The following is a 15672-nucleotide window of genomic DNA, read 5'->3' on the forward strand; positions in this document are numbered from 1 at the left end:
GTTTTTTGTGATTGTGTGAGTGCTTGGATGTGTGTATGTGCACATGTGCATGCCGTGCCCTCAGAGTCCAGAAGAAGGTGTCACATCCCCTGGAACTGGAGCTACAGGCAGTTGTGGGCCACCTGATGTGGGTGCTGGGATTTGAACCTGGGTCCTCTTGGAAGAGTACCAAGTACTCTTAGCCACAGAGCCATCCCTTCAGCCCCCTCACATGTTATTTTTCTTACCTTCTTGCTTGGCAGGCCTAAGTCCCAGAACAAGGTAAATCCTTGGGAATGGTGCCAAAGAAACTAACAATTTTCCATTTCATAGAAATGAAATCCACTCCGGTTTTATTTCATGTTCTGCATGTTATACAACAATTTCTTCATGTGGTAGGAAACCCCTCCAGCCACCAAGCTCCTAACTCGTTGAGCACATATGCAAATACGCGTCCTTTGGAAAGGGCAGTGAAATGGAACCCGGATATTCTAGGTGGCCCCGGGAGTGGGACTGACCTGTCCTGGGGAAGATCAAGGGGGTGTGAGAAAGCATTCAACCCTTCCTGTGTTTGAAAATATGCCCTCTCCCTCTCTGTCGTCAAGAGGACAGAGGTGCAAGCGAGATGGAGCTGTTCCCCTCGTAGAACCTACAAGCAAAAGGAAGCAGTGGAGTTAGAGTCAGTTTCAAACGATGGCTTAGTAGTAATGGTTCCTCAGGACCTGAGTGCCATCTCAGACCCTCAAAGGCTGTCCTCTGGTCTCCACAAATGCGTCATGATAAACAATAAACAGAAAAAGAAATAAATGTGTTATTTTTACAGATAACCATATCCTGTGATTTTTTGTTTTGTTTTGTTTTCGGTGCTCAGCCATCTGTCACACACCTACTACTTAGAGTGGTTAGGGCTGAACTGAAATGAAAGATGGACTTGGTTCACCAGCTGCTGCTAAAGCCCAGTGATGCGGCTGTTTTATCAACTCTAGAAGGGAGCACTAGCCATTACCATGGTTTTCAGGCTCCTTCAGCCAAGCACGTGAGGTTATTTTTATCATGTTTCAGAAGCATTGCGCAGAACTCAACAGGCATTGCACACGTGTGTGTGTGTGTGTGTGTGTGTGTGTGTGTGTGTGTGTGTGTGTAGAAATGATCCCTCTGTCCCTGAGAGTCCTATAAAGCTAACTTGAACACCTGCTGCCCACCTATTGTGTCCTAAATGCTTTCTGGGCATTGCTTTCTTCCTAGGACTCAGCATATTTCACATCCAGGAAGCTCTCCCCTATGTCTGACTTAATCCCACCAGAGAGACACAAACTAATTTCCATTAGCCTGTCACCAGTGAAGATGAGGACCAGCTTATCACCATCTATCTTCTAATATCCCTTTATTCATCTCTCACGCACGCTGTAGCTCTGGCCCATACTTCACATCATCCGTATGAAAATATTCTAGCCAGATATGTTGAGAACGGTCTGCCACATAGCTCTGTGGGCTCCAGGAAGAATTTAAAATAAAGGAGGAAGTTATTGTCCTGTTACACTGTACTATTTGTTATGTTTCAAGTTTGCATGGGTTTTATGATAGTATGGGCATTGCCACTTAAGATGAGTAAACAGCAGATTCAGAAGATGTTAACTGAAGATACTGGCTCTTAAATGATGCTCTCTGGGCCGGCAATGGGTGTGCTTGAGCCTTTGTGTTAAGTGTAGCATGGATGATATCTTCTTTACTGGAATTAAGCAAGAGTGTGTATATGCCATTTAGTTGAATACACACAGAGTGTCACAGGGCTTGGGGATTTCACTCTGCTCTGTTCCTACACTCACGCTGTTTCTTGACTGTCTTTCTTACAGGTTTTATGCTGCTGAAATCATCCTTGGTCTACAGTTCCTTCATTCCAAAGGAATTGTGTATAGGTAAACCGTGCTTCTGTCTGACTTGACTTTACAGGCCAGTTGATTTTTAAGCACTGCAATTGAATTGTATTAAAATGCCATGGGGGAAAAGTTCCCACCCAGAAAACCTTCCCACTGTGAAGTTCTAATCCTGGAAGCCTGAAGGTTCTAGTCCCCTTTCATTCTTTCTTCTTCCTTTAGCTTTTTCTTTCCTCCTCCTGCCACTGCTTCATCTCCAATACCTTATTTCTGCTTTCTCCATCATTTTTTGCCCTTTGTGCCTCTTGATCTTTTTTTGGGTCACTTAGAAATGCTTATGCAATGCTTCCTTTGGGGTTGGAGAAGGAAGCTCTCTCTGGAAGGCTCACTCACATGACATTGATGAAAACTCAGGTCTGCACCCTTCAGAAGCACACAGACCACCTCCACTGCCCTCCTTCATAAATTCAAAATTTCTCTCTTGCACAGTATTCTTTCACTCTCTGCTGTCAGAGCTCTTAGATGAACGCTGTCAATCTACAGTCTTTGCCTCTCCAAACACAGTTGACTCATGGTTAACAGAAAATCTTTAAAAGTTAGATGTCCAGTTTCCACACTCACTACAGATGAAGGGAAGGAGACAGAGAGGGAAAGGAGCTGAGGAGGAGTTGGATGAACTAGCAGAAACCAAGAACAGGGCCCTGTTCTTGGACAGTCATGACCTGGAGTCACTATTAAAAGTTCCATTGTCTTGCACTTGGCTTTTTGCAGACAGCAGGCAGCACAGAGCTTTGGTCAACACTGAAGCTTTGGTGTTTACACATGTCCTATCTGAAAAAACAATCACATAGTAAGAACACTCCACTTCCAGATGTGTTCTGGCAGGGGTGCTCTGTGCAGTGTCTCAAAGCTGAGCACCTGGAATGTCCTGGAAAGCCAGCCTCCTTACACATACTCTGAGTATAAGCTTCTTTTTTAAGGTGTCTGTGAGAGAGAGAGACATGTACACAGTATCTACAGAGGCCAGAAAAAAAAAACATCAAATTCTTCAGAAATAGTTACAGGTGGTTGTGTGATACCTTACCTGGATGCCAGGAATCAAATTCAGGTTCTCCAGATGAGCAACAAATCCTATTTGGTACTAAGCTATTTCTCCAGAATGTTTTTTTTTTTTCTATCTACAAAGAAGTATATTAAAGATGATGACTTTCAAGGATCTTATAACCTCATGGACACACTAAACAAATTCCATATCCTTCCTTATTAGAACATAAGACTTGAAATCATGACCTACATTATTAAACATATCAAGAGCCCTAAAATGGGTATATGCTGTCATATCTCCATATTCATCTGAACATTATTTAAAGACCTTGATCAAGCTGCATGCTGTTTTAGTTTCTTTATAACTCCTGCAATATGCAAAACACTCTTGTACTTAATATTGCACAGTTTTCAAGTTGATAAGTGGACAGACTGGTAAGTGGATGAAAGACTTAATGGATGTCTTGATAAATGGATGAGTGAATGGATCAATAAATGGACAGTTTGAGTGCTAGATAGATGTGAGAGAAGAACAAAATCAGGGATTGTTTTTGAAGGAGAGAGAACTGGATGTCACAGTTAAAAGGGACCTTTAAAACTGAAATCCATATGCTCTAGTGTCTCTCTTCCCCCGTTTGCATCTTGGTAGCTGTGCTGTTGGATGTGCTGCACAAAAGGACCAATAAATGTCTTCCTATGACAAACAGCATACACTCATTTTAGGGCTCTCTCCATGTATGTGAGTCATGGTTTTAAGTCTTCTATGTACCAAACAGGGAAGCATCTTTGGTTCACTGAGTGAAGTCATGGTAGATCTTTGAGAGATATTATAAGATCATTAAAATTGAGATGAGGCCATCAACTCTGCCTGTATGCTACTTGTGGAAGACAGCAAGCTGCTGGCAAGGAAAGTTGACACCAGACATCAGCTGCTGCTGACACTGAACTTGGCCTGCTTTAAGAGATGCTTCCAGTGAGCAAGTATAACTTGACTGATCTAAACTTTTAATATGGTGGCTGGATTGCTGAAGAGAGCCTATTCATTTCCTTCTACAGACCTCATAGGATTATGTTTTTCTGTTTACAAACTGTACTTAGTCATTTTGAAGGGCTACCTAAAATTAAACCAGTCTTGGGGGCACATGAATAAAAACAGAACATTATTCTGTCAGTTCTAGAGACTAGAAAGCTGAACTCAAATTACAGGCAGGGCTATCCTTTCATCAAAGGCTTAGAAGAGGAGCCTTCATCAGCCAGCCCCACTGGGGTAGCTGCAGGCATTTTTTGGCCCATAGCTACATCATTCCCATCTCTGTCTCCACCTTGGCATGGCCTTCCTCCTTGTGTGTCTGTCCACCATGTGGCTGAGAAGAAGGCATGATAGATTTCGTCTGTCTTTCCCACACATGCAATTCAGAATGAGTTCGTCTTGACACCTTAATAACTTCATTATGTCAACACATACTCTTTTCCTTAAATGAGATCATAGTCACAACATTCTAGGGAGTAGGGCATGAACCATATTCTTTATATTATATATAATACACACACATATATGTATGTGTACATGTATGTGTAGATATCTCTATCTATCATCTCTATCTCTATCTACATCTATATCTGTATCTATACACACTCATACACACACACACATATACAGAGCCAGGCATGGTGGTACATGCCTGTGATCCTGGCAGTCAAGAAGCTGAGGCAAGAAAATTACAAGCCAAGAATAGTTTGGGCTACCTTTTGAGTCTCCAATGTGTGTGTGTGTGTGTGTGTGTGTGTGTGTGTGTGTGTGTGTGTGTCTGTGTGTGAATATAAACATACATGTAATGGGGTAGGCACCATTCACTACTCTGCAACCAGTATCATGAACTGATGAACCTTCACAATAAATAGTCTCTGATGGGCAGAAAATATGTAGAATTCTGAACTCTAACATATCTAAATAAATACACTTTCTAGATTTGGGGAGAAGGGTAGAAGTAGATGAAAAGATGGGGGCAGTGCATCCTAAAGAGCCCAAATAAATATGATTCCAGTTTTAAAAGAGAAGGCAAGAAAAGACCTTGTCAGAACTGATAGCACTCCAACAACAAAAACTTCTTATCTTCCAGTAGGGTTCTTTTTCTTAAGGGAAAGAGGAGTTTTCAAGTAGAGAAAACGACTGCAGAGAAACCTCTCTCTGTATATCTGTCTGTGTGTGTGTGTGTGTGTCTCTCTCTGTCTCTCTGTCTGTCTGCTCTCCCTCTATCACAGACACACACACACACACACACACACACACACACCCCACAGAAGTGAAGCAGAAAGGGATAGACCAGTTAGCTCTTAGAGCTGCTTACCACCTCTTGTGGAGCAAAACTTAATTAGCGAGTCCAGAGCCTGTGATTGGATAGCACAGAACTGAACTAATGAGAAGGGGAGACCTGGGTAGATGCCCACATCATAAGGGAGCCTCCTACTGGAAACGGCAGCATCTTGAAAGATGCCCTAAGTCTTAGTTTGGACATAACATAAAATCAAGGACTCAGAAAATACACAGACATAAAAAGACAAGCTGGAACCCCAACTGTGGAAATACTGAGCTGAGGAGGAATTAACTGTATTTCTGAATGGTAAATGACCTCACCTACATATCTGAGGCCACTTTTAAATGCTTTCACGTGGCCTGTCTCAGTAGATGCCACAGAGATAAGCAAGAGGCGCCATGCCCTTTGTTTGTTGTTAGTAACAGGAGGCTCAGCAAAGGGCAGGTGACAGCTGGGGAAGTCCACCATGAAACCAACTCTACTTGGCTTATGAACAGAAGATCTTCCCAGCACTGACCACATGACACAGGGTCCGCTGAGTTCTCTGTTCTGCCACAGAGACAAACAATGGCTGTGGACTCTAAAGCTCTTGAGTCCTGATGTCCTGTGGTGAGGAGTCAGTTGAGTGACTTGCCTCAGAATGCTCTTCTTTAGGTTCTAAAGCATCTCTAGTTGGCTGCAAAGAACGTAGCTAGTCTTCTGCCTTCATTCCTTACTACTATGGAGGTCTGGCTTGGGAAAAAAAAAAACCTTCTGGACCTTTCCATTCCAACTCTCATCTCTCAGACCTTCCGTCCCACAATCCCAAAGACATCTGTACTCTTTAAAAAAAAAGTGGATTGCAAATTTGACATGAAGCTTGTTTTTCCTAGCCAGAGGCACAGAGAACATTTATTTTTAGATCAGTTAAAATACATCTTTGTATAATTTCATGAGACCAGTTTGATGAGAAACACCAGGTGGTCTTTGTCTAAAAGGATCTAAGAGAGAAGACTAGGTTTGCATCCCAGGCCACTGCCTGACTGTGTGGTCCAGATAAAGAACATTACCTGTGAGAAACTTTCATCTTAGAACAGCCAGTACTAATAATAACTTGATGGGGATGAGGGACTGGCTCACGGGACAGGAAGCAGTACTTAGTTCTGAAGCTCATAAACCTGAGTTCAAATCCCCAACACCCCACAAAAAGCCAAGTATGACTCATGCATTTGTAATCCCGGTAGTGGATGGAGGGGAGACAGGAGGGTCACTGGGGCTTGCAGGTTGCCAGCCCAGCTCCAAGGACACCCCGTGTCAAGAAGAGAAGGTGGGGAGTGATAGAACAGGGTATCTTCCCTCTTTCTCTCTCCTCCACACATGCACAAACAAGTGTGAGCACCCACCCACACGTGTGCCTGTGTATAACACGACACACCACACACATCCACACCCATAACACACAATAATAATAATCTGATATCTGAAGACACTGTGAGAATCGAATGATGGAATGTATGGACAAGCGAAAGAAGTCAGCGAAAGTACTAAATTCCATGTACATTGTTGTTCTGGTCTTTTCTAAAGCCTCACAGCTAGATATCTGTCTGGCTCCTTAGAGATGACTGTCACCATCCCCAGCCAAGTTTTAGAGCTATATAAACATAGGTACAGATGGCAAACTTAAAGTGACACCAATATGGCAGAGCATATGGATTAAGCTAATAAGCCCGGACTGTTAGCATGTGAATTTAGATTAGCCTGTAACTGAATTTAAGGGGATAAAATTGCTATGTTGTATATTTAGCTCCAGTGGGACATCAGGAGGCAGAAGACTAGCACTTGCCAAGAGAAGCATTAGATATAGCAGGCATCTTTGCTCTTGACCATGAAAGTGTGTCAAGAACAGATAGTATCACGAATCTGAGACATGTCTAGGGATTCCCAGTCACACAGAAACTGTTGGTGACACGTGGGTAGCAGAGATGACTAACCTGGCCCAAATGGAAGCCATCAGCTCCAGGTACATCTGCTACATCTCAGCTCCAGCAGCATAGCCGGGTCCCACTCTGTTTCTCTAGCTACCTTAGTCTCACAGGAAGTGGAGAGCTGGCGTTAGAAGAGTTACTCAGGTGTGCCTCACAGCTAATAACCATTGCTTGGTTGTTAATTGACTCCATAAATATAATTGAGTGTTTAGTGTGTGCTGTTCTGTTGCTGTTGTCAGAACAGCCACTAGGGCAATGACCCAGGTCATTGATATACTCACTGTCCTGCTGAGACACAGCCACAGAGAATATATGGATCGAGGCCCTAAGGTGCAACAAGTACTTAGAAGGGGAGGGAAGACATGAGAATCTGTTAGAGTATCTGGCCCAAGCCAGATGGCCAGGGCACCAAAGGCCTCAAGAGAAGCCCTGAGCATGGGCTACCGATATGGGTAGTAGGACAAATGACAGCCCCTGATGGTCTAGGGGATGAGGTGCAACAGAGCTTCCCCTCAAGCTCCCATACCATGAGAATTTCACTTTAACAAAACTGTGTTAATTCAAGTGAGGTTTCCCTTCGTTTTTGTTTTTCAGGGACCTGAAGCTAGATAATATCCTCTTAGACAGAGATGGACATATCAAAATCGCAGATTTTGGGATGTGCAAGGAGAACATGCTAGGAGATGCGAAGACTAACACTTTCTGTGGGACTCCTGACTACATCGCTCCGGAGGTAAGGCCACACTGCCTGGGAGGTCCTTCCCCAGCCCAGTGCGCTGAAACCAAGCGCTTTCTCCCTCTAAGATTCAGCATTTGGTTTGCTCTGGGGAGTGGTTTCCAGATGCAGACACACATACACGAAAATGCTAACATCATCTCTTCGTGGCTAGAGGGGCTTGGCCCGCCTTTGAGCCATGGTTCTGAACAACCCCAGCCTTAAAAAAAAAAATTACCTGTTCTGATCCAACAGCAGGAGCACCTGGCAAAGAGTCAGGGAGAAGCAGAGATCCACCCAGGTCAGGTTCACATTGGGAGAAGAACACCTGGAGGGCCGGAGAATGTGGTTGTTAACACCTCCCACACCCCATTCCTAAATGAGTGTAGCCCCTTCTCACAATGAGAGTTAACTCTGTGTCGAAGTGTTATGGCAGAGAGTTAAGGAGGGAGCATCTGCATGTCCGAAAACTTCATAATGAAATTCATTACTGTATATGATTAATCATTGCTAGGAAGAAAAACCTAAACAAACAAACAAACAAACAAACAAAAAAACAAAAAAAAAACGAGGCTTCTAAAAATTAAGTTTTATCAGTAAATCATTTTCCTGCTAGTCTGAGGATGAGCATTTTCTCAGGAGGCATCTATCCTTTCACCTAAACTCCCTTTCCCCTTTGGGGAATCCTCCTCTAGCTGCCCACCCCAGGGAGATTAGAGACTGCCTTGCCCTGTGGTCCTTGACATAACATGGAATATCCGACCATGTTGCATTATTTTATTTTTAATCTTTCAATCTCCTGCACAGCTGTTTGTTTGCTCTAAAGTCTGGTACTGTTGCTCCCTTTTAAAAAGCTTTTTAAGTTTTGAAACAAGTGTAAGTCTGTAAGAAGTCCCAAAGGTAGGGACCTGCACCCTCCACCCAGCTTCCTCCATTGGTTACATCTCGAATAGCTCAGCAGCTGGAGAGATGGCACAATGGGTGAGGCAACTTCCTGCCCAAGCAAACCTTCTAGCACCCACTTTAAAAAACCAGGCATGGCCACGTACACCTATAACCTCAGACCTTTGGAAGGTAGGGACAGGAGAATCACAAGGATTTGCTGACTGCAAGCCTAGCTCCAAATTCAGTGAGAGACCCTGCCTCAAGGAATAAGGTAGAGAGTTCAATAATAGGATACTCAGCGTCTTGCACCATCGTGGCTGCACACACCTACATACATACATTCGCATCTGCTCATAAATCACACACACACACACAAAGTGTAGTAGTTACTTTTCTCTAGCTGTGATAAAACACCATAACTAAGGCAACGTATAGAAGAAAGGGCTTATTTGGGTTTACAGTTCCAGAGGGATAAGAGTCCAGCACCATCACAGGCAGGAAGGTTGGCAGCAGGCAGACTTGTGCTCAAGTCTTGAACCACAAGCAGGGAGCCCAGGGAATAGTGAGGTGAGAGGCTTTCAATCCTCAAATCCTCACCCCAGTGACACAATCCCTCTAGCAAAGCCACACTTCCTAAGGCTCCCCCAACAGTGCCACCAAAGTATCCAAACACTTAAGACTGTGAGGGACATCCTACCAGTCCCCCTCATGGGAGGATTTGGATGATCTTACCTTTCACAGGCAAGGACTCAGTGAGGGGACTGACACAGAAAAGTGAGACAAATTAGCCTTTACAAGTGAATGAACGGGGCCTGGAGAGATGACCCCGCTTTAAGGGCACTGACTGCCTTCCAGAGGACCTGGGTTCAAATCCCAGCACCCACAAAGCACCTCACAACTGTCCATAACTCTAAGATCTGACGCTCTCACATAGACATGCCTGCAGGCAAAACATCAATGCTCATAAAATAAAGGTAATTAAATCTAATTTTTAATTGAATAAATGAATGAACTTGTGAATGGAGGATGATTGTCTAAGGGCACACCTCTGATTTCCCAGGTAAAACAATGCCCGAAGCAGATCCCCATAATCTGTCAACTGCGGCATCGGGCTGGAGCTTAAGAACAAGGATGCTACCGTGGTTTTAATTTTAACTTAACCTCATCGAAAGGTGTGAATGGCCACTGTTCTTCAAAATATTTGTGGTTGCTTTAGCTGTCCAGTTCCGTTCATTGCTGTGATGTCTTTTATATTAGAACTTTTATATTAGAACCTGCATGTGAGCACAGATCCCGGCCGTGGGTGCAATAAGCCAGTTTCAGCTGAGGGGAAGCCAAAGCTAATTATGGCGCGAGTGTAGGCGACCTCAGAGCAGGCTCGATGCAGCACCAGATCCCTTTAGGGATGATCCTAAACTGCTGACTCAGCTCAGCTGGATCATGTTAGTCTCAGCAAAGGTCTCTGGTGTCTTCCTCTTGCTTCACACCCACCCCTCCCCACCCATGTCCACTCCCCCACTGCTCCAACCGCCACTCCATGAGCTACTTCTACCTTACGGGGTCTAAATATCTTTGTGTCTGTTCTTGTTCTTCTTGTCTGCAAATTCTTAGGCTTTGTTGTTTCCTCAGCAAAGCTTCCCTTCCCGGATCTGTTTCCTTTCACAGCTTCTAGAACTTTGCTTCCGTGACCTGCTGCTTTCTTTTGCAACTCCCATCTTTCCCTCTCTTTGAAGCATGCTCGTCTCCCTGTGGCTTAGTTTTTTGTCTCTTCTCATTATATTCTCTCTATCTCTCTCTCCCTTACCTCTCTCAAATTTACTTTACTTTTTATTATGTACACATACATGCAGGGGAAGGCTTTGTGGATGTGTGTATTGGTACCCAGAGAGGCAAAACTAGGATATCAGATCTCCTGGAGCTGAAGAACGGGTAGCATCCCAACATGGGTGCTGGGAATTGAACTCCAGTACTCTGCAAAAGCAATGCTTGTTCTTAACTGCTGGTCTCTCTCTCCAGCCCCTTGTTGTGTATTCTCTACTGAGTAACTTTACCTATGACAATGGTTTTAGCTCTAGAACATGTGTGGCCAGCCCAAACTTTGTCTTGCTTCAGACCTTCCTATATGTATCATAGATTTATATACATCACGGGCCCTTCAAACATTATAGCTCCCAAACTCACTTTCTCTGTTGGAGCTTCCCACTCTTTCTCTTTCCCTTAGCACATCTTTCATGATTAACCATAGGCCATCTACCAGTTGATTCTCAAGTGTTCTCGCTTCTTCTCTAAATCCAGGCAAAGGCTTTCCTTAGTGGGACCTCTCACTCCCCAGATCTGGAGACTGAATCAAGACTTTTCCTTGTTCCTACTCAACTCTCAAAATGCATCTTTTTATTTGGTCCTCCAGAAATGTATAGTTCTTCCCCATCCATTCTGGGCATTGCTTTAGCCTATCTTGCCCTGAATCCCAGGCCCTTCTTCATGCGTTTCCTCCATCATACACATCACCAGCCTCTACATGTTTTCAAGCTTTTAAAATACACTCATCTATCTATATAATTATTTATTTACCTGTATAATCATCATTTATGAAGGTCATCGTGGCTTACATGGGAGACAACTTGCACGGCGTCAGTTTTTTTTTTTTCCTCCACCATGTAGGTCCTGGGATCAAACTTGCTAGCAAGCACCCTTATCCCGAGCCATCTCAGCAGCCCGATAATCTCCAATTTTTGATGTTGTTTCTTTATCAGTTAAGCCAACACTCTGAAGATGAGTGTATGTGTTTACACTATACATGAACCTCATGCATTGCTACCAATTAACGTGATCTATGATTCAAAGAACATACCTAAAATGTATAAGATCAAATTAAACTAAGAATGAGACAGTACTAAAAACTGGTACTAAACAGCTTAATTTTGTTCTATGTTATTAATAGTAGAAAGTAAAATATATGTCATTAAAATTAGGAGATCAAATGACATTTTTAAAGTTATTTCTCTTATTTTTTTGAGATTTAAAATAATTACATCATCCCTCCTTCCCTTTTTTTTTTCCCCTTCCAACCCTCCTATATATCTCTTCTTGCTGTCTTTCAAATTCGCGGCCTCTTTTTTCATTAATTGTTGTTGTTGTGTGTGTGTCCCTAAATGCGTAAGTACAACCTTCTCGGTCTTCATAATATTACCTGCGTGTATGTTTTCATGTATGTTTGATATTATGTGACCAGTTGGTGTGCTCTTCCCTAGGGCAGACTATTTCTCCTGCTCTCAGAATTCTCTAGTTGTCTGTAGTTCTTTGTCCAGGGTTGAGGCCTCACGAGCGTTCTTCCCCTGTGGACTTTGGCATGACTATTGGCGCTGCCCTTGTTCAGCTTGTGTTTAGGCAGTCATGTGAGACTGTGCGTGTAGCGTCTGACATTCTCAGTAGAGACAATCTCACAGAGAACGTCATTCTTCTGACTCCTACAATTCCTCTTCCCCCTCTTTAACACAGTTGTTAGCATCAGTGGGGACTGGGGCCTCCAGGCTCTGCTTTCATTTGTTTTTCTGTAGTGGTTGCCCTATCTGTTGCAAAGGGAAATTTCCTTGTTGAGGGGTCAAGAGTATACTTAGAAGATCAAACAATTAAAAAAAAAAAAAAAAGTTTTGGTTTCGGAAGCCCTGAGATGGCTCAGCGGCTAACGGCACATTTTAGCACGCCTGACAACCTGAGATCCACCCCTAGGACCCACGTGATAAAAGAAATAGACTCCTGGCAACTTGTCCTCTGACCTCCACACATGTGTCATGGCAACCACATGCCTTCCTGCATCAAATAAGTATAATTTTTTTTGCTTTAAACCTTTAGGGCTCTGGTATTGAAATGTCTGATGTATTTCTTCAAATTCTTAATTCTCCTACTTGCACACCTGGTAAAGACGTCAAGATAAAACAGAATTGATAGTCTGTATTGAGTAAGGACTATTACTGGTGATAGGAGATGTAAATCCATTATCCAAAGCACTATTTTAAAGACCCCTTCTATCTAAGCAAGCTTCTTTTTGGCTAAGACATGGTTAATGAGTCCACTGGTGTTAGCTTCATGCATGGCTGACAAAAAAGCTGTCTGAACAAGACATGTCAGCCTCATTTCTTACCTCCCATGTATTGGTAGCATTTATTTAAACTCTACCTCAGGCCTAAATGTCCTGTTCGCTACTTATGTTCACTAACAGGATACGTAGCTACTCATCATCATCACCACACATGAACACACTAGCTCCAGGGGCAGAAGGGACTGCTACTGTCACCCATCACAAGGGACAAAGAGGTCTGTGACAGAGAGTGACAGGCTATTATTATTATTATTATTATTATTATTATTATTATTATTATTATTAGGCTAGTCTCTCCCAATTTAAAGTTGTGAGTCTTAATTCCTGGAGTAAGGTAGAGCTAGGAAAGGGGACCCTCTAGCAAGTCCAAGCTGCACGGTCCTTTCCACCACAGAGCAGTGCAAAGAACCATGCAGGAAGAGAGAAATACCAGGAGACAATATTAACTGTGAACTGAAATCCCCAGAGACGGGACTGCAGATCCCAGCTCTCAACCCACCGTGGGATCTGAAATAAGAAACCCAGCCTCCTAAGTCCAGTCAGAGATAACAGCAGAGATTGGAGGTGTTCTTGGAAATCAAGACATAATGTATAACAAAATACCCAGTGAATGTTAACGCTCCTTTTCAAATAGCCTGTTCCCTGTGTGGATTTGCATTCTGTTCCCTCCTCTGCATTTGCTTTAACTAACATCACCTAGCCTCGAAGCTCTAATTTTCGAGACAGCTGTCTCCTGGCCTCGGAATCTCTTTTCATTTGTTCCTCCAAAATGAGTTTGTTTACATAGACGCTTGCTCAGAGCCGGTTCTGGTTGCTTTGGCACCACCATGTGGCAAATCTTGGGAATTGCGTGTGAGCCTTGTCCCTCATACAGGTTCCCCTTTGTGTGTAGGGCTGGACCAATTGATTGTATACACTAATGGTGCATCTTTTCTTCCTTGCCACTCTCCCTGGTCTGACATTTACACTATTCCTTAAGGCAAATGACTTTTTGTTAACTTCAAGGTGAGCTTTTAGAGTCAAATATTGAATTCCAGCTACCATGTTGCAGTTTACAATGGTGGCAGATTGCAAAGTGACCTTTATTTCCACACATGGAGATGAGTTTCATCTAAGCAGCTGTCCAGCATTGCACTTACAGCAAGTTCCAGGTCACAAACCGCCTTGACTTTCCTCCTTTCTGCAGGCTCCTTAGAGCCACCTGTAGTTAGGTAGCCACGCATGAGTACCTAACAAGGCAGGTTACGAGGGGGAAGGAGTCTTCCCCAAGCTGTGCAGACGAGAGATGCAGCCCGTGCAGAGCCGGTGGGACTTTTTACAGCCATCAGAGCTGTGGGGTTGTCGGGCACTGTTTCAGGTCCCTCAGCCTCACGCCGCTCTGATCCAGGGCCGGGGGGTATCTCGCACAGAGGAGTCAGGCAGTGTTTGCCTTTGCCTCTGGCTGACTTCGCTTAAGCGTAAAGTGCTCTGGGTTCACCTATACTTGTAATGTGGGGTAGTACTCTGCTGTGTCTATGTTTTGCAGTTCCTTTGTGCATTCATTCCATTGGCGGGCTCTTTGCCTGATGTTCTGTCTTCCCTCCCATAAACATTACTGCCTCGAACACGGTGCCCACGTGTCTCAAGCACACTAAATTTGTTGCTTTGCTTCCACATCCACCATCACATCATCTTCAGTCATTCATGTGGTTGGGGATCTCTCTACGCACTGTTTTAGCAAAGCCGGGGGGAGGGGCTGCTTCGTTAGGGTGGTGTGCTTGCGCATTCCTTGCCTTCCAGCAGACAAGGAAGCTGCTGAAAGTCAAGGTGCAAAGCCTTTATTGCTACAAGCAGATAAAAACAAATTAAGTTTGGTAGAATTCCTACCTTTACTCCTCTTCCCTGGACGACAGGCCGGACTGTGCTCAGAACCTGTCCTAAGCTGTAGGTAGCTCTGGGGAGTCTCTGGTCCTTGGACCCAAGTCTGCTGTCCTCGCTCATGATAATAACATGACTTCATTCCGAGCCCCAGTGACTAGGCATGTGGCTCTTGACACGCACAATTGTGACTGGGTAGGTTTTAAAGATGGGACTGGGTTAACTGGTATCTTTGTGATTTTATGTAGAGGTGGGAGAAGAGAAGCCAGCGGGTTTTATCTGGCTTAGACTCAAGCCAGCTCTATAGGATACAATACCTGTGGGATACCACCAGCCAGAACCTCACAGCCTAGACGAGAAAATGAGAGCTACAGGCTCTGGTCAGTCATTATACTCAAAGCTAGAGGAGAAAAGCAGGAAATGAAGCTCTGAAGGGTTTACTTAGACTCAGAAACTTGGTCATGGTGTAGCCATTTGTCACCAGCTTGCCAGAAGATACAGTTCTCAGCTGAGACGACAGATGGTCACAGCCAGTCACTTACCTCCAGACTTGGAAGTGTTATCAGTCATCAGACTCATGTACTGACCACGCTCTGCCTTTTGATCACATAGATCTTGCTGGGCCAGAAATACAACCATTCTGTTGACTGGTGGTCTTTCGGCGTTCTCCTTTATGAGATGCTGATTGGCCAGTCGCCTTTCCACGGGCAGGACGAAGAGGAGCTTTTCCACTCCATCCGCATGGACAATCCCTTTTACCCGAGGTGGCTAGAAAAGGAGGCCAAGGATCTTTTAGTGAAGGTAAGAAATGAAGTTGAAACCTGGGGTGTAGCTCACTGGGAGAGTGCTTACCTCAGATGTGCAAGACCCTGATTTGGACCCATGGTGTGTACACGCACACACACACACACAAAAAAAAAAAAAAAAAAAAAAAAAAAAA

The 15672-nt window shown here is 44.0% G+C and overlaps 1 protein-coding gene across 1 annotated transcript in view; it reads left to right on the forward strand.

The window, feature by feature from the left end:
- The window catches only part of Prkcq (protein kinase C theta), a 127329-nt gene that overhangs the window by 99993 nt on the left and 11664 nt on the right, over positions 1–15672 (forward strand). Inside the window, exons 14-16 of the mRNA XM_055593920.1 lie at positions 1833–1895; positions 7771–7909; positions 15345–15533. Coding sequence (XP_055449895.1) covers positions 1833–1895; positions 7771–7909; positions 15345–15533 — 391 coding nt within the window. The remainder of the gene's footprint in view (positions 1–1832; positions 1896–7770; positions 7910–15344; positions 15534–15672) is intronic.

The sequence above is a fragment of the Psammomys obesus genome, unplaced genomic scaffold (genome assembly GCF_907164565.1).
Source record: "Psammomys obesus unplaced genomic scaffold, mPsaObe1.curated_primary_1811, whole genome shotgun sequence".
NCBI classification, from domain to species: Eukaryota; Metazoa; Chordata; class Mammalia; order Rodentia; family Muridae; genus Psammomys; species Psammomys obesus.